General features: G+C 41.1%; 2 protein-coding genes across 2 annotated transcripts; both read right to left on the minus strand.

The window, feature by feature from the left end:
- Positions 1-400: 400 nt before the first annotated feature.
- On the minus strand, positions 401-9,149 carry fgl1 (fibrinogen-like 1). Its single transcript, XM_028960953.1, has 7 exons — positions 8,850-9,149; positions 8,582-8,753; positions 8,345-8,504; positions 8,170-8,267; positions 2,174-2,262; positions 1,888-2,075; positions 401-1,468 (listed from the first exon to the last, which is right to left on the minus strand). The coding sequence occupies exons 1-7, from the start codon at positions 9,000-9,002 to the stop codon at positions 1,309-1,311; spliced, it is 1,020 nt and encodes a 339-aa protein (XP_028816786.1). The 5' UTR covers positions 9,003-9,149; the 3' UTR covers positions 401-1,308.
- A 491-nt stretch (positions 9,150-9,640) lies between these two features.
- Positions 9,641-15,945, minus strand: pdgfrl (platelet-derived growth factor receptor-like). The gene is made up of 6 exons (XM_028960952.1): positions 15,800-15,945; positions 14,984-15,227; positions 14,633-14,784; positions 14,057-14,350; positions 13,850-13,980; positions 9,641-9,927 (listed from the first exon to the last, which is right to left on the minus strand). Exons 1-6 carry the CDS (start codon positions 15,861-15,863, stop codon positions 9,742-9,744), a joined length of 1,071 nt encoding a protein of 356 aa, XP_028816785.1. The 5' UTR covers positions 15,864-15,945; the 3' UTR covers positions 9,641-9,741.
- Between the last annotated feature and the right edge of the window lie 2,959 nt (positions 15,946-18,904).

The following is an 18,904-nucleotide window of genomic DNA, read 5'->3' on the forward strand; positions in this document are numbered from 1 at the left end:
CAAAATATGTATTATTATCAAGTTAAATAATTTGTATTATTTGTGGAAGAATAATATTGACAGTAAATACCAAAAAAGTATATTTTAGAATTGTTTTATATATGACCTTTTTTGTCCTAATCAGGAAGAAGGTCATTGAAAATGCAGTTTTTTTTCCTTGTGCAAGGCTACTTTTTATTTGAACTAAGTGATGGAATATGTTGGAGACCATATTTTATGTTTATCTAATACTCTTCCACTTTTCAGCTTTATAAATAAAGAAATGGTTAAGGAAAAACGGGGCTTTTTTATTATCTGTGATTGTTACATTCATGTAGTTGTAAAAAGCATATCAATATATTATGTAATCCAAAGTATTCAGAATACGTTACTCACAATGAGTAACTTAACGGAATACGTTACAAACTACATTTTGGGGTATGTATTCTGTAATCTGTAGTGGAATACATTTTAAAAGTAATGTTCCCAACACTGCATGTAGCGCTGGACTCCAGAGAAACGTTTAGTTTCACTATGTACTGTCCAACATGTGTTGGAAACTTCTTCCTTTGTCAAAGCAGAGACCAGGAGATGTTGGGATATCTTTCTAGCAGAAGTTACTCTTTATTGAGAACTCACAGAGGTGGAGACAACCTAAACGAAGCATAGTATGGTCCAGGAATCAGCCTGGAACCTCCCCAGCCCTGATCTCTTCAGCATAGCAGGTCCTTGCAAATGAAAAGGTGCTAATCGAATCAGCCTTTGGGACCCTACACAGTCTGTGAATGTGGTCAATGTCTATTTGGTTATTTGTGTGTAGTTTCACTGTAAATAAATGTAGTTTGTTAGCCTCATGTGTCCCAAACCCATGTTGGTCACATTTCTCCACACCCCTAGACGTGGACGTGACAAAATGGAAAGTAGCATTAAATAGTTCAATTTCCATTCTATGTCTGCAGACTGTTTTACTTTAAAAAATGGCCTGCTTGTCTACACGTTCTGTAGACATAATGTTGCAAGGTTGATTTCAACATTATAAATGAACATGGTGTAATTCACACCATATTATTGGTGACCAAAGTAAAGGACTGCATTAAAGAGGTTTAATTTAATGTTGTGGCACAAACAGCAATATCTGCTTATCTTTGTTTCTTCCAAAGCTCCAATAATATTGCTGACCACTCTAGTATCCAATACTAATTTTTTTTATCTTGAAATTCAAGATGGTTTATACAGAGTTTCATAAACGCTTGCAGATACAGGCTTTATAGAGGTTGCAGCTGTATGGATATCATGCCATCATTGGCATTATTATATCAGAGTCTGCGCTTATATGCCATTGGATTCAAAGTGAGTTGGTCTGATCTTCATGACAACAGATTTCAGAGAATACCACCATCCATGCCATGTGTACCACACTATTCCATTGTCAGTGACTGCACTGTATGGACCCTGGTAGTATAGTCCATTCAGATTGGCTGAGTGACATCTGTAAGCACAAAAAAAAGGTAAAGTCAGTTGTATTGCCTGATTATTTAGATGCTATAGTAGTTGGGTAAAAGATTTCTGATTGTTGAAATAGAGAAAATGATTTTCAAGAACACTCCCATCAAGTGAAGTTGTGAAACACTGCAGCACAGCACATGGTGACACAACAAAAAGTGTCCTCTGCATTTAACCATCACCTTAGTATGTGTGGATGTTTTTTTGTTCAAGAGGACCTCAGTGGCACCCACAACCTTCCGATTACTTACCTGCTAGAACACCACTGCCCCCATCTGTGCCTTGAAAATGTAATACGATATAATATAATACTACAACTGTACTTTACTATATATAGTCCTGCTGTTTTACACATTTATTACAGAATAATTTTACATTTTAAATGAAGTGACAAAAACAAGAGACCTGTTAAACCACCAGCCACTCTTGTCTTCCTGAGCACAGTTTTGTCCATATTGGTCATTGTCACTGTCAAACGTAGTAAACTTCATTCCCTGGTGGCTGGCCCACCACTGAACCTCAGGATGGTCTCCTCCTGCCAGCGCGTTGCCAGCATTCCCAGCGTATTCACCAAAACTCAGCTGGTACTTGTTCTAGAGAGGGACAAATAACCCACATATGTTATGTTAAAAAAAAAAAAGAAAAAAGAATGATGTATTTCATGATGTATGCAAACTGTGGTGCTGAATACCTTCTCGTCTGAAACTTTAAAGTTCTTATAGACAGCAAAACGGCGGACACCCTCAAAGTCCTCCATGGTGATTCTAAGAGTGCATTCCTCTGGTAGATGAAAACTCACAGGTGAACACATACTATTTACTCAATGCATTTCTGTAGAAATGTATATATTTTACTACCAACTAGGGGTGGGAAAAATACTGATTTGGCAATATGTTGTCATCCATGCTCAAATAATATGATAGTCAATACACCAGTGCCAAAATTCATATTTTAGTCGATATACAGTTCAGGCCAAAAGTTTGGACAACTTCTCATTCAATGTGTTTTCTTTATTTTCGTGACCATTTACGTTGGTAGATTCTCACTGAAGGCATCAAAACTATGAATGAACACATGTGGAGTTATGTACTTATGTAAAAGTGGGGACCTGACCTCCACAGTCACCGGACCTGAACCCAATCCAGATGGTTTGGGGTGAGCTAGACCCCAACAAGTGCTAAACACCTCTGGGAACTCCTTCAAGACTGTTGGAGAAGCATTTCAGGTGACGACCTCTTGAAGCTCATTGAGAGAATGCAAAGAGTGTGAAAAGCAGGAATCAGAGCAAAGAAACTAGAATATAAAACATGTTTTCACTTATTTCACTTTTTTTTATTAAGTACATAACACCACATGTGTTCATTCATAGTTGTGGCGTTAATTCTACCAACGTAAATGGTCATGAAAATAAAGAAAACACATTGAATCAGAAGGCGTCCAAACATTTGGCCTGTACTGTACATTCTATATTTCTGTAATTTTTATTTCCGCTACAGGTTCAGCTACAGATCAGCATTGTTTTCTTGCACTTTGATGGCATTAGTTAACACTATGCATTTATTGTTCATAGTTTACTTATATAGTTTGTTCTGAATTTTCTCTCTTACATAGACCTGGGCGATAAAACGATAATGTTACACATTACGATAGACACTGAAGCTGGATTTAGACCAAACACGGCTGGCCGAGCGCTGTCAGCTGTGTTTGAAAGTTTAAAGATTATAATAATTTATTGTTATTGCACAATCATACTTAGTACAACAGCACAACGAAATTGAAGTCCTGCCCACTCACCCAGTGAAAATGTCATAAAAGAATAGAAGATTAAAAAGGTAGTAATATAAAAAAGATGCATATAATGCTAAATAATACTTAATAAATTCAAATCTGTACAGGAGTGTGCAAAATATGTCAAATGGGTGAGGTAGCGTACTGGTATAAATTGTAATATAATGTGATGTAGTAGCAGCAGAGTAGATGCAGTGTGTATATTCCAGGTTATGTGTGAGTTGAGGAAGGTAGCGTACTGGTATAAATTGTAATATAATGTGATGTAGTAGCAGCAGAGTAGATGCAGTGTGTATATTCCAGGTTATGTGTGAGTTGAGGAAGGTAGCGTACTGGTATAAATTGTAATATAATGTGATGTAGTAGCAGCAGAGTAGATGCAGTGTGTATATTCCAGGTTATGTGTGAGTTGAGGAAGGTAGCGTACTGGTATAAATTGTAATATAATGTGATGTAGTAGCAGCAGAGTAGATGCAGTGTACTGGTATAAATTGTGGTATAAGGTGATGTAGTAGCAGCAGAGTAGATGCAGTGTACTGGTATAAATTGTGGTATAATGTGATGTAGTAGCAGCAGAGTAGATGCAGTGTGTATTTTCCAGGTTATGTGTGAGTTGAGGAAGGTAGCGTACTGGTACAAATTGTGGTATAATGTGATGTAGTAGCAGCAGAGTAGATGCAGTGTACTGGTATAAATTGTGGTATAATGTGATGTAGTAGCAGCAGAGTAGATGCAGTGTGTATTTTCCAGGTTATGTGTGAGTTGAGGAAGGTAGCGTACTGGTATAAATTGTAATATAATGTGATGTAGTAGCAGCAGAGTAGATGCAGTGTACTGGTATAAACTGTAATATAATGTGATGTAGTAGCAGCAGAGTAGATGCAGTGTGTATTTTCCAGGTTATGTGTGAGTTGAGGAAGGTAGCGTACTGGTACAAATTGTGGTATAATGTGATGTAGTAGCAGCAGAGTAGATGCAGTGTGTATATTCCAGGTTATGTGTGAGTTGAGGAAGGTAGCGTACTGGTATAAATTGTAATATAATGTGATGTAGTAGCAGCAGAGTAGATGCAGTGTACTGGTATAAATTGTGGTATAATGTGATGTAGTAGCAGCAGAGTAGATGCAGTGTACTGGTATAAATTGTGGTATAATGTGATGTAGTAGCAGCAGAGTAGATGCAGTGTGTATTTTCCAGGTTATGTGTGAGTTGAGGAAGGTAACGTACTGGTATAAATTGTAATATAATGTGATGTAGTAGCAGCAGAGTAGATGCAGTGTACTGGTACAAATTGTGGTATAATGTGATGTAGTAGCAGCAGAGTAGATGCAGTGTATATGTTACAGATCCCAGCGCCCTGGGACTGTGACAGATTTTAAAAAAGTGTATTTGTGTCTGCTGTTTCTATATTTAACAGAGAAAACACAGGCAGGAATCGTTAGTGTCGTTCGCTCGTGCAGGCATTTCTTTATCTCAAGAAAAATACATTTTACACTCAACTTTACAAACAATTTACATATTGTCACTTCCTGAATTACATTACGTTTTCAGTCTTCTCACAGGTTAATGTCAACAGAAATAAATATTATTTGAATATTACATTCGTTCAATTTCTGCTATGCCTTTTTACAGAATCAACCCACATACTTGTGCTTTCAACCCATCGAACAACCATTTTCATAAAAGTACAAACCAGTTTTACACTTTTACTAACTCCGAACCATGTGATACCTGTCACGTTTTCCAACAGATCTTATGAGTAATTTCTCTATTATACCTAGTGGGTTTATTTAGAAATAGTGGTGCACTATACTAACCTGTATATAACAGAGAAAGCACAGGCAGGAATCGTTAGTGTCGTTCGCTCGTGCAGGCATTTCTTTATCTAAAGAAAATACCGCGAGAGTTAACGCCAATTCCCGCTTCCAGTGATAGCTCCCCCTGGTGGTAAGACCGAATTCTTCCCTGAGTGTGTTCCTGGATATGGGATAAAATACAAGAAACTAAACACCTAATTATGACCAAACTTTTGAGCGCGTCATATATATGTTGCAGGTTATGTGTGAGTTGAGGGAGGTAGCGCACAGGTATAAATTGTAGTATAATGGGATGTAGTAGCAGCAGAGTAGTATGACTTGTACGATGTCCATGAGTTTGATGGACTGCATCCATGCGGTTTGGCAAAGATTCATACAATTTAATGATGAAGTCATCAGGAATAGCAAAGAAATCATTCTTTCATGCCTCCCAGAGTTCATCAATATTCTTTGGTTTCGTCTTCCATGTTTCCTCTTTCATCCTACCCCACACATGCTCAATGATGTTCATGTCTGGTGACTGGGCTGGCCAATCCTGGAGCATCTTGATCTTCTTGATGTGGAGATGGAAGTATGTGATGGAGCACCATCCTGCTGGAGAATTTGGCCTTTTTTATGGTTGGGAATATATAAAAAAACATATAAAATGTTGATGTTGCCTTCCACCCTGCAGATCTCTCGTACACCCCCATACTGGATGTAACCCCAGACCATGATTTGGAGGTGGTAGTAGCGTAGTGGTTAAGACACTCGCTTGTGAACCAGGAGACCCAGGTTCAAATCCCACTTACTACCATTGTGTCCCTGAGCAAGACACTTAACCCTAAGTTGCTCCAGGGGGGGACTGTCCCTGTAACTACTGATTGTAAGTCGCTCTGGAGAAGGGCGTCTGATAAATGCCGTAAATGTAAAATGTAAATGATTTTTCCGCCACCATGTGGGCTCCAGTAGGTCCCCTGCAATATTTGCGGTGACTGTGGTGTAATTCAACAGAAGATTCATCTGAAAAATCCACCTTCTGCCACTTTTCCAGCATCCATCCTTTTAGCAGGCTGTGGGACTTGCCAAATCTTTTGTCTTTTGTTTAGTGCTGGCTTCTGGGCACTGATTCCACCATGGAGGACATTTCAAAACAGAATCCGACAAACTGTTCTGGTTGACACAGGGACTTCAGGTGACCGGGTCTCGTGGAGCTCTGCTGCAGTGGAAAATGGGCCTTGGATTTTCCAGCCAACAAACGGTCCTCTCGAGCAGCTGTCTTGCGGGGTCTGCCTGAGCTGTGCTTGTCAAAAATGTCTCCAGTCTATTAAATTTTTTTTTATCCTCTGTACTTGACGCTGAGACACATTGAAGGTGTCTTCCACATCAGCAGTAGATCTGGTCTTCAACACTTTAGTCTCAGGGTGAATGCTAGGCATGTTTGCAGAGGTCTAGTTGCAGTTGATGTGGAGGTCTAGTGGGGTTCTGGGGTTCTTTTTAAAAACACCTGAGACCTAATTGATCCATTATTAGTCACAGATGAAGCTCATATGACAAGGACACAACACTTATGTCTTTGCAAAAATTGACTCAGTGGGCTTTACCAAGCTTTGTATATGAGACAGTTTTTTGACAGTTTTGTTTCGCACTGAAACATTATTACAAAACAGTTGGGAATAGAATGAGCCATTTCTTGTAAAATGGTGGTAGTAGCCTAGTGGGTAACGACTCGCCTATGAACCAGAAGACCCAGGTTCAAACCTCACTTACTACCATTGTGTCCCTGAGCAAGACACTTAACCCTAAGTTGCTCCAGGGGGGGGACTGTCCCTGTAACTACTGATTGTAAGTCGCTTTGGATTTGGGCGTCTGGTAAATGCTGTGAAGGTAAAAAAAAATCTTGATTAAAAATATATTTCAGTGGCACTTGAGGTCAATTTGTTCACAAGTGACAAGACTTTTGTAAGGTACTGTACAGCGTGGACAGTAGAGAGTCTCTAATCCAGCAGCAGATGGAGAGGGGAAGGCCAATATCTGTCTTTTCTGTCCGACTGTCCAAAATAATTGTATTAAAAGCTGAGCTAAAGTCGACAAAGAACATTCTCTTTGGTAGATGGTAGTGGATGATTATGGCATCTTCTGTCGATCTATAAGCTCAACATTTTTTTTATTGATAACACTTCATTTCGACCATTGTCAGTGCAACTAGTGTGTAATAAATCCTTTAAATCCTTTGAATCCTAGTGCTTGGAAACCCCTTATTGTCAATGAAGAGTGATCCTGCCCTGTGACCATCAAATCGGCAAGTGGGGCTTTAATGTTAATTTTGTTGAACTTTGACCTCTGTGCGTTGCATGACCAATAGAAACTGTCGAAGCATCTCTGAAACCAAGATGGAGGAGAGGTTGATAAGCTGATTATATCAATTTAATGAAATGTGACGACAACACCGCAAGGACGGCGGCATGCCGGGGAGTTTTGACAGTGAACGTTGCCTGTTGTTGAAATAGCATGTCAGTAAAGGTCTACATAGTTACTATGAGATGGGATTGTGTGGGTTACTTTAACCACGCCTGCTTTTTGCAGTGAACCCGGATTTAAAGAACAGAACAGTTTTGGAGAGAACGAGTGCAGATGCAGGAGGAACGGTGGAGAAAAAGGGACAGACCAGCTTGGCAGGTTTTGGGCTTTTTAAAGTCTGACCATAAACAGAACACAGTTGTATGTAAAGTATGCTTTATTATTAACATCAGAATTATTGCCTGTATGCCTTTATAGATTTTTTAAAAAGTATGAAGATCAAAAAAGATGTTTTTATAATTTTTCCTTTTCTTTTATCTTTGCTAAAATAAGTAATTTAAAAATGTATCAATAATATTGGATAAAGACTGATTTAAACCATATCACCCAGGCCTAGAAGATAAGGAAATCCCGTATTTTCCTACTTTTCACAGGTATGTTGTTTTGTGTATTGCTGCATTATTGTTGAATTGTGATATGATACAATATGACTTATCATTAATGATAATATCAGTGGTTCCCACTGTAGTATAATGTGATTGTACTGATATTTTGCCAATATTCATGTTGTTTGGATTTTTACCTTGTGAAGTTAAAAAATGTAGGTTGTCGTTACCCAGCCAAAACTCTCCAGTCCCAGAGTCCATGGCGCCAAATCCCCGTTTATAATCACTCCATCCCCTGAGCAAAGCACGTTCAACGTCATTCGTTTTTCAGTGTTTCAATGGTTTACAATTTGACAGCCATGCTGTGCTCACCTGTCAAAAGACTCTGTTCCGTCCATGCGTCTCTGCAGGACCGTCCATCCACCCCCCTCGCTCATATCACAGTACATCTTGACTGGAACCGTGCTATTCGTGGGTTTTATCATATAAAATCCAGTTTCCTTGTTCCCACTCTTAAAAACGTGAGCGCAGTCTGAAACCAACGTAGTTATCAGACAAGAGAGGACAAGCAGCGAGATGTTGCGTTCTACAGATTAACAGTATACTTACCAGCATGGACACTTTTATCTCCAAGGTTCATAATTCCATTTCCAGTTTCTGGCCGCTCAGCACTTTGGTTCCTTAGGTTTTTGAGAAGCTGGTGGCGTTTAGCGTAATGATTTTCCAGAGTTTTGATCTGTACACGCAGCTTCTCTGTTTCCCGCTGACACTTATCTTCAGTCTGTCATATCAGGTGCATCAGCATATTTATTTTATTTGGCTTCAACAGATTTGATATAATGTGATGGAACAGACCGTGTAACAGTATCATACTTACTGAATGTGTGATGATCAAATGGAAAATGGTCATCCAAAGGAAACAGTTCAGAGGTTTCATATAGTCCATGATGAAGAGTCTGGATGACCATGTAGAGTTCTTTATTGGACACAGCAAAGTGACTGAGAGAGCAGTGGCCAGTTCTAAACGCATTCCGTCCCAAAGCTTTCCACGCCCCAAAAAGATTCCTCTCAGCCAAGAAGAGCTTTCTATACTATATTTGTCATGCAAATGTCATGTAGCTGGTCAAATTTACACTATGTGCTAAAACAAGCTGCATTTTCACTAAAATCTATGTCAAATCAAAATACATTGCATTTAAAGGAACATAGATTTAAAGGAAATCTCTATTGCAGCAGGTCCTGCCTGCAAACCATCTGTTTGAAAGTTATGACTGAGCAGACGTTCCGAATTTTTCACACATTCAAGCAGATGTCTGAGGAATGTCAAATATGTGAAACCCAGTCTTTCAATACTATATTTGGGTGGTGTGGGTGAGAATGTAAAATTCTGATGTAATATTCTGTTTTATTACCATCTGTGTAACTATTCCACATATTCCTCATTTAAATTTAATAAGCAGGTAGCATCACACATCCATTGTAAAATCCTCACACTGATTACCTGGCAGTGCTGTTCAGCCCTGTGTGATTTGGTCCTTCTTGTTTCCTGCCCCCACCTTGAATAGGCACTTTAGATCCTCGTCTCCATGCGTCTCACTGTATATGTACCATCTGTGTGAGTGTTCTGTTTCAGGCCTTCACTCCATGCAGTGTGACTCAGTCATCTGCTTACTTGCCAGATAAATGGAGCTTTATTTATTCATGTGCAGGATTATGTATACATAATATATTTTAGAAATATGAATGGTGCCCTCAATCCACACACGTATTTAGGCATCTTGCACGGCCACAGATGTCTCTCCATGCTTGTTTTTGGCTGTGCAAATGAACTCCCCCAAGTCAAGGCTCTCCTCCACATCCTGAATGGTGATGATGCTTTGGGAGATCCGGGTTGTGTGGCCCACACCCCTGTGTATCAGCCTCGATATGTTCTGGATTCCCACAGGGTGTCTGTCCTGAAATATAACACAGTGAAGCATTCATGAGAATACAATAAAGGGAATAAAGATTTTTACAAAATCTCTCATTTCTCTGCAACAATTCCAACAACAAGCCCAGCTACAGATCAGAAATTCCTTTAATGCTTACTTTATTGCAATAAAACATAATAATACATTATAGCTTTTTTGTACTGGAATGCCCCACAGTAAATAAATGACAAATAATGCACTATAGGAGAAATTGTAATTATTAACACCGACGCCTCGTCGGGAGGTGAGGAAGGGAGAACAGACGCTTGACAAAGTGAAAAAGTGGAGTAAAGTGAAGTGATTGTCAGTGAAATTTGTCCTCTGCATTTAACCCATCACCCTGAGTGAGCAGTGGGCAGCCATGACAGGCGCCCGGGGAGCAGTGTGTGAGGACGGTGCTTTGCTCAGTGGCACCTCAGTGGATCGGGATTGGATCTGGCCACCAGCACAGTGATGTGTTTAATAAATGCATGCAGCCCCCTTAGGCCATATATCACGAACAGTTTGCTAATACAGACTAAATCTTTACAGGTGTCCTTCTTTTTATTGTGTATGTACTTGAAATGCTTGTACACACGCTACTTTTTCTTATATATGCACATGTTGTCAGGAATCAGTGCAGGGAAGGAAGAAATTGACCCAAAGCACGACTAACAAACAGGATTTTTATTTACACATAAGGACACATTTATACACATGAACACAGGTGGCAACAATCGGGAAATCAGGCTGGACAAACTCCAGACTACCCCACAGGATCAGGGTCACGAAATATGTACAACGCTCTGTGTGAAGCCACGGTGCACCTGGCATACCTGGTGGCACCTAATAATTTTACATGTCACACTGTCCTGTCCATTAGCTTGAAACGCACCACTTTGATTATGCTAAAATGGTGAAAAGGTGCTGAGGAGGTAAATCGGATGCTAGCCTCTGGCAATTACATTTTGGTTGCACTGGCAATGTACGGTGTGCGAAAACATTTTGACCATGATGTTCATGAATGTATAACCCACCCATTCTTGCTATGAAGCAAAAGAGCTGTTTGCTTGTACACATTTTGGTGAGCGTTCACTGAACCAGTAATAAGAAACGCTCATCACTGGAATAAAACTCACATCTCAACATGAAGCATTCAACTATTACCATCCAACCAGCTCATTTACCCGCACATATCCTTTCCTTTTTTACCTAGCATGCCTTTCTCTAAAGTGAAGTGAACTAAAAGCAAATGTAAATATGAACACTGTAATGCTTTTTTTATGTTTATATCAGATATGTATGCAGATGGTGCCGGCCCGGTCAGTGTGGCCCCTTTGTTAAATGGTAGAATTATCGGATAATCTCATTGGTCAGTCTGTGTGAATGAAACCTTGTTTTAGTCTTCAGACTGGGTGACGAGGTGAAGAAATGGGCTGTGAACCTCACAACCAGACTGAGACTGATGGAACAGTGGGGAAAAAACAGTAGAAGATGAAGCCTGGAGATGAGGTGGAGAATCCGACTAAGAAACTGGCAACCATACTGAAACCAACAGGATGGCGGAAGACGGGGCCTAGCGATGAAGTGAAGTGATTGTCACATGTAATACACAGCAGCACAGCACACAGTGCACATAGTGAAATTTGTCCTCTGCATTTAACCCATCACCCTGAGTGAGCAGCCATGACAGGCGCCTGAGGAGCAGTGTGTGGGGATGGTGCTTTGCTCAGTGACACCTCGGTGGATCGGGATTCGGACCGGAAACCTTCTGATTACAGGGCCGCTTCCTTAACCGCTAGGCCAACACTGCCCCACTGCACCATGAGGTGAAGAATATGGCTAGGAACCTGGCAACCCTCTGAAATCAATAGGATGGTGGAAGACGTTGCCTGGCGATGAGGTGAAGAATCCTGCTAAGAACAAGGCAACCATTGAAACTAACAAAGCCAAGGAAGAAGGGTCCTGGGAAGAATCCGGCTACCAGGATTGGATGGAGATGGGGTCTGATAACGTGGTGCGAGTAATGCTGGCCATGTTGTCAGAAGATGCATAGGGAGCGTGGAACATGGATATGTGGATATGTGGTTAGGCAGGTGGTGGAGTTCCCAGCCCGGTTGCGGAGAGTCGAGCCGTCGGCAGACTGCCATGACCAGTCATCCTCACCTTACGGCTCCCCATCTAGCTGTTAGCTGTAGTCTTCATCCTCGGAGTCCGGCCGGCCGAGCAGCTACCAGGTGGTGAATTGGGTGCTTGGCCCTGTTCTGCTGCACTGGCCTCTGTCCTGTACTGCATACAGTCCCTGACAAAAGTCTTATCGCTTGTATACAAATTGACCTCAAGTGAAATATATTTCTAATCAAGAAATGGCTCGTTTTATTCCCAACAGGTTGTGTAATAATGTTTCAGTGCAAAACAAAACTGTCAAATGAGTCTAATGAGTCAATTTTTGCAAAGACATAAGAGTTGTGTCCTTGTCATATGAGCTTCATCTGTGACTAATAATGGATCAATTAGGTCTCAGGTGTGTATAAAAAGAACCCCAGAACCCCACTAGACCTTCACATCAACTGCAACTAGACCACTGCAAACATGCCTAACATTCACCCTGATAATAAAGTGTTGAAGACCAGATCTACTGCTGATGTGGCTCAGCGTCAAGTACAGAGGATAAAAAAAAAAGATTTGAATAGACTGGAGACGTTTTTGACAAGCACAGCTCAGTCAGACCCCACGAGACAACTGCTCGAGAGGACCGTTTGTTGGCTGGAAAATCCAAGGCCCATTTTCCACTGCAGCAGAGCTCCACGAGACCCGGTCACCTGAAGTCCCTGTGTCAACCAGAACAGTTTGTCGGATTCTGTCTCGAAATGGCTTCCATGGTTGAATCAGTGCCCAGACGCCAGCACTAAACAAAAGACAATTGAAAAACTGTGTGACATTTGCCAAGGCCCACAGTCTGCTAAAAGGATGGACGCTGGAAAAGTGGCAGAAGGTGGATTTTTCAGATGAATCTTCTGTTGAATTAAACAACAGTCACCACAAATATTGCAGGGGACCTACTGGAGCCCATATGGATCCGAGATTCACCCAGAGAACAGTGGTGGCGGAAAAATCATGGTCTGGGGTTAAATCCAGTATGGGGGTGTGCGAGAGATCTGCAGGGTGGAAGGCAACATCGATAGTCTAAAATACCAAGAAATCTTTGCTACCTTTTATATTCCCAACCCTTAAAGAGGCCAAATTCTGCAGCAGGATGGTGCTCCATCACATACTTCCATCTCCACATCAAGAAGATCAAGATGCTCCAGGATTGGCCAGCCCAGTCACCAGACATGAACATCATGAAAGAGGAAGCATGGAAGACGAAACCAAAGACCATTGATGAACTCTGGGAGGCCTGCAAGACTGATTTCTTTGCTATTCCTGATGACTTCATCAATAAATTGTATGAATCCTTGCCAAACCGCATGGATGCAGACCTTCAGGCTCATGGAAGTCATACAAGATATTAAATTTGGATCTCTCAATTTCTGTATAGGCGACAAAACTTTTGTCTTGCCAAAATTTGACCTTTCTGTCTTGATTAAATGATAAATCTATTTTAGCTTTTCATATGAACTATTTCTAACACCAATTGATTAGTTAAAAGTCAGGATAAAAGCAGGCGTTTTTACAAAATAGATAAGCGCCAAGACTTTTATCAGGGACTGTAGTGGTGGTATTGTGAAGGTGGGGAGTGCGGACTCCAAGTCAGTGGGAACAGAGATGCCAGGACATTACACTCTCTTTATAATCTACTCACCACTCTACTGGTTACACATACAAAGCACATTGGAAATAATTACACAATTATTTAAATAACTTGCCTTTCACTTTACTTTACTTTGACCATCATGTGTCTCTAAAAACAACATTCTTTTCTGACCTGACCAGGGAAACTCCAGCTGAAGTTCACCTCCACCTCCGGCTCACCCAGCACTGTACAGGTGATATTGAAACGGTCTCCTGTCACATGGGCAGAGGCCTTCAGTGTCGCAAATGGGGGTCCACTGGGTACTAGAGATAATAAAAGGAAAATCTATCAAGCCGTCAAGTATTTATCAGGTATTAAAAGGCAGTTTCAGCTTCTTACCATCCACATACAGCAGCATGTACTTAGAAGAGATACGAGAGGTGGACTTGGTGGCAGCTTTGCAGTAGAACGCCCCCTGATATTCTGGACCAGAGTTCTGTAGAACAAAGCCCTTGGTTGGACTGTAGGAAACCAGGTTTCCGTCAACCAAAATCTCCTCTGGGGGAACCTCCCGGTGCAGTGAGACCTGGGTCTGAGGACTGGTGACACGACATGGCACTACTGCTGTCTGCTCAGCTTGCACGTAGACAATCTCAAAGTGCATTGGAGATGGAACAAAGAGTTCATCTTTGTCTGTAAGAAACAAGACACAAATGTGTGGACTGTTAGTGAAGCCAGGTCCAGGAATTCCTTTTAAGAAACCATTTAATGCTGGCACTGCCAGTTCACCAAACCAGCCCCTGCTTAGGAAGCCACTATACAGTATACAGTAAATGCACTATGGTGCATTTCAAGTCACTGAAAACTGTTGTATTGACAATAAACCCTCTTGAATCTTGAATCTAGTCATACACAAGGAGCATATACTATAAGACTAGAGAACTGATCTGTATTTGTGAGACTGGGCACTCTTACCAGTGACATAAATGTAGGTGGTTGAGGAGCGATCAGGGTCTTTCTCACACTCGTCTCCATCACATAACACAACCCAGCAGCTGTACTCCCCCGTGTCAGCAGCAGAAGGCGAGGTCAAAGTCAGCTGACTGAACTTTTCATGTTGTTTGATGCTAAATTTAAAGATGGGAATACATTGAATACCTCTGTTCAAATGAACCGTACCAAAGCTGTTCGACAGTTATAATTAAAAAGAGAATATAAGTTATGGTCAGAACACATGAATGCCATGATCATTTTGTGTTTTTAACTGATTACGGCATCTTTAACTATTTAAAACAGTAACAGCTTTGAACGTATTGTGCAAGATACCTGAGCCGAGTGTCATTAAAGGTGTCCAGGTAAGCGGGATAGGCCCATCCAATCTTGCTGCCTTTGCATCGGAGTTCCAGGGTTTTCCCTGGATTCAAGATCAGGGTGTCCCCGAGTCTGAGGAAGCGTCCTTTATCCAGGACCTGTGTTAGGATGGATCCTCCTCGAGTCCTTGTACGTTTCCGCCCCGTCCTTAAACGGCTTTCAGCATGATCCTCCCTCTGTCGTCCCTGCTGGCATAGACCTTTTACATTGGGGAGAAGAGTATGAACACACATGGTTTTCCTTGCATACGTCATATAAATTACATATTTATATGATGAGTTATTTATTGGACTACTGGAATACAGCGTCAGATCAAACATTAAGGATATGTATTTTTTACCATAATTCTGGCACCTGGCCCACTTTAACGTACCTTCCCATGAACCGGTTTTATTGCAATGTTTTCTATGTACAGAGGTATATATGTTTTGCCTGAATAGAGAAGTTTGGTTCCAGGAGTCTTGTGAAAGAAAGAAATGTTCCATTTCACAGCTGTATAAATACATATGCAAGAAAATGGCCTCCAGATTTTCATATACAGTTTGCCATAAAGAAAATGTAGTCACTGGATCCAGGCACTGTATATACAGCATCAACCTGTGTTTGTGTTGAATGTACAATGTACAAGTTTAGTACATTCAGTAAAATACTGACCTGCTTGGCAACTTTTGCAGCAGTTACATAAATGTGCAACTCACCCAACAAACACACTCCTCCCCAAAACACACACATTTGCCCTGCGCATGAAATGTGTAATAAAGTGCTGCTCACCCGTCTGTAGTTCCAGCCACAGGAGTCCCAGGGACAGAGAAAGCAGCAGCAGCAAGGGCTTCATGTTGGAAAGACGAGCGAAGAGGGAGGAGAAGCATGAAGAGATCTAGTAACAACTTCCTCTCTTCTCTGTTCAGTTCTAAACGCTGCTGTGCCATCTGGTGGAGAAAAAACCCAGAGGATCACTAGTGAAAGAAAAAAGTGGCTCCATGTACATTTCCCACTAAAAGTGGATGGTATTTTAGAATTATTCATGATGGAAAATGTGCATTTTGGTGCATTAAAAATACATCAGATGAGCCAAACCTTGTTCATATTGAAAATGTTACCTGCAAAGGGTGTTAATGAATATCTACATGTAGGGAGAAGCATAATCAGCAAAGATTAGTCTTGAGCTCCATAGTAATGCTGTGTGTTCCACTATAAAAGATTATTTAAAGAATTATGAGCAACTTTTTTCAGTGATCTTAGTAGAGTTGGAGGTAGTTGCACTAATTAAAGAGGGAATACAACTGGCCAGATAAAGTGAAGTGATTGTCATTGTGATACACAGCAGCACAGCACACGGTGCACACGGTGAAATGTGTCCTCTGCATTTAACCCATCACCCTTGTTAAGCAGTGGACAGCCATGACAGGCGCCCGGGGAGCAGTGTGTGGGGACGGTGCTTTCCTCTGCGGCACCTCAGTAGCCCATTGGCGGATCGAGATTCGAATGGGCAACCTTCTGATTACGGGGCCGCTTCCTTAATCACTTGACCACCACTGCCCCAAACTGCCCCCAAAGATTTGCATTAGTACAGTATCTATTGCATCAGCTGATGTGGGTTTGTAGATTTTTTTACTCCACCCTATTTTCATGGAAAAACAAGAACATTTCTAAATGATAGGGGTGTTAGAAAATATTAATACAGCAATATATCATGATATTTAATGTGATTATATTGTATCGATACAATACAAATTTAGTCCACCAGGTGGTGCTGTCAAACATTTTCTTCAGTAAGTTTGAGACTCCTGTAGATGGCGCTGTACAACTGGGTGCTTTGAATTATTGCCTGCCATTTCAGGAAGAGTGAAATTGCTAAACATTAGTGAATATTGCAATATGAACAGGCCCATTATCACATTAAACCATGATATAACCGTATCGTATCGTGGTATGTATTGTAGCTTGAGATCCTTGCCAATACACCCCCCTACTAAATGACCCTAAACATTTGAACGGCAGTGTACTCTTGGACAGTCTCAGTCTGAAAAAGAGAGTAATAGGAGGTTTGTAAGGTATGTAAGTGAAATGGAAATCTGTAGCTATAGTAACTCCTGACCTTAAGTATAATAGCTATTGTAACTCCTTGTCATGAACCTGACTCCGGGTCTGTGTTCCGGACCGGAGATTTGTGTCTGATGTCGCCCTGATTACCTAATTGTCTGCATCTGTGTCTACGTGTATAAATGCATCCTGATATGTCATGTCCGTGTCCACTCTTTAATATTTCACACAGTGCTGTTTTTCTGTTTCACTGTTTCTGTATTTTGGTATTTTAGAGTTTAGTAAATCCCTTGCTATTTAGTCATGTGTGTGCATCCTTCCTTCCTGCCCTGCACCAAACCCTGACAGTATAGTAGTTTTTGGTGACCTGTCTTAATTTTAGTCTAGTCAAGTTTCAGTCGATTAAAAGTCAGAGCATTTTAGACCATGACACTGAATACATCCTGGACTTCTCCAACCCTACAACCGTAGGACTTATCATTATATCATATCCAACCCTGCACTGACACCATTTGCTGTCAGGATCCGGTCCGAAATGGGGGTTACTCCGGTCCAGGATCCGGACCGGAGTTTCATTGTTATCATGTGTAATGTTCCCTAATCGTTTTCACCTGTGTTAATTGTATAAATCTGCCCTGTTCGTTTCTGTCCGCTGTCAGGTCTTTGAAGTTATGTTCCGTGTTCACCAGTGTCTACGTCTTGGATGTCTCCCCTGTCTTGTGATTCACCAATTAAACCCCGGTTTCGTGATGTCAGGTGAAAGCTTCATTCCACGTCTTCTCGTCACTCTTCGTCCTGCTCTCCGTTCACCCGCCGCGTCATGCCCGCATGGACGTGACATTTGCAGGCTCACTCTACCCTGGAAGGGGGTCCCTCTCTGTATCACTCCTTCCCAAGGTTTCTTCTTTTTGTGTGGAGTTTTTCCTTGTGTGCAGAAGGGTCAAGTGTGGGGGGTGTCAACTGTAGGGCCTGTCAAAGCCCATTGAGACATACTGTATGTGATTTTGGGCTATATAAGAAATAAATGTTTAAATTATCCATGACTATTTTCAGCCTAGTTTAATTCAAAGATGTTTAATTGTAAAATGTTATTTCTTTTTATGTAATTCTAGTTAACCCTGTCAATATAGTACAAGTACCTGATAGAACAAATTTATTTCATAATTAAAACAAGGTTATCTTATTTGGGCCTGTCAGTATGACAGGCCATTTACTATGCTGGGAAAAGCTAGCAATCCGAGACCTATGATCCAACATATCGAACGTGTTTTATCACCAACGGGGGTTGGGAAAAACCCGGAAACCTGGGATAAACGTGTTTCGAACACCTTGAAACGCACAAAAACAGAGAGGTCAGGCCCTCTTTGTTTGCTTTGGTAGTTCCTACGGGCCACCCAAAAACTGGGATCAAATTTTAAAAAGTAGGGTTTAATATTGTGCAGGTAGCCGACAAAGCTTGTAACCCACAATCTGACATGTTGGATGTGTTGATATCACAAACGGCGGATGGGAAAACCTGGACAATAAGAAAAAAACCTGACATGAATGTGAAGTGTGTGCGTTCAACCATATCAGCACAAATTAAAATTTTTGCAAACTGTTTTTTTGGAATTTGTGCTGACATGGTTGAGCGTACACACCCAACTTTCATGTCAGGTTGTGTGGCTTTTCGGGGGCAATTCCCCATAGGAATGCATTTAATGCTAATTTTAGCATTGGTAGCATTTTTTAAATGGGGATCGTACAAGTGGTACTGCTACTGCAGCATCGCCAACACTGTAATTCAATGCAATCTTAAACCAGCCACTTCATTAGGATGCCTGCTCAATCAGC

Source organism: Denticeps clupeoides, chromosome 18 (assembly GCF_900700375.1).
Source record: "Denticeps clupeoides chromosome 18, fDenClu1.1, whole genome shotgun sequence".
NCBI classification, from domain to species: domain Eukaryota; kingdom Metazoa; phylum Chordata; class Actinopteri; order Clupeiformes; family Denticipitidae; genus Denticeps; species Denticeps clupeoides.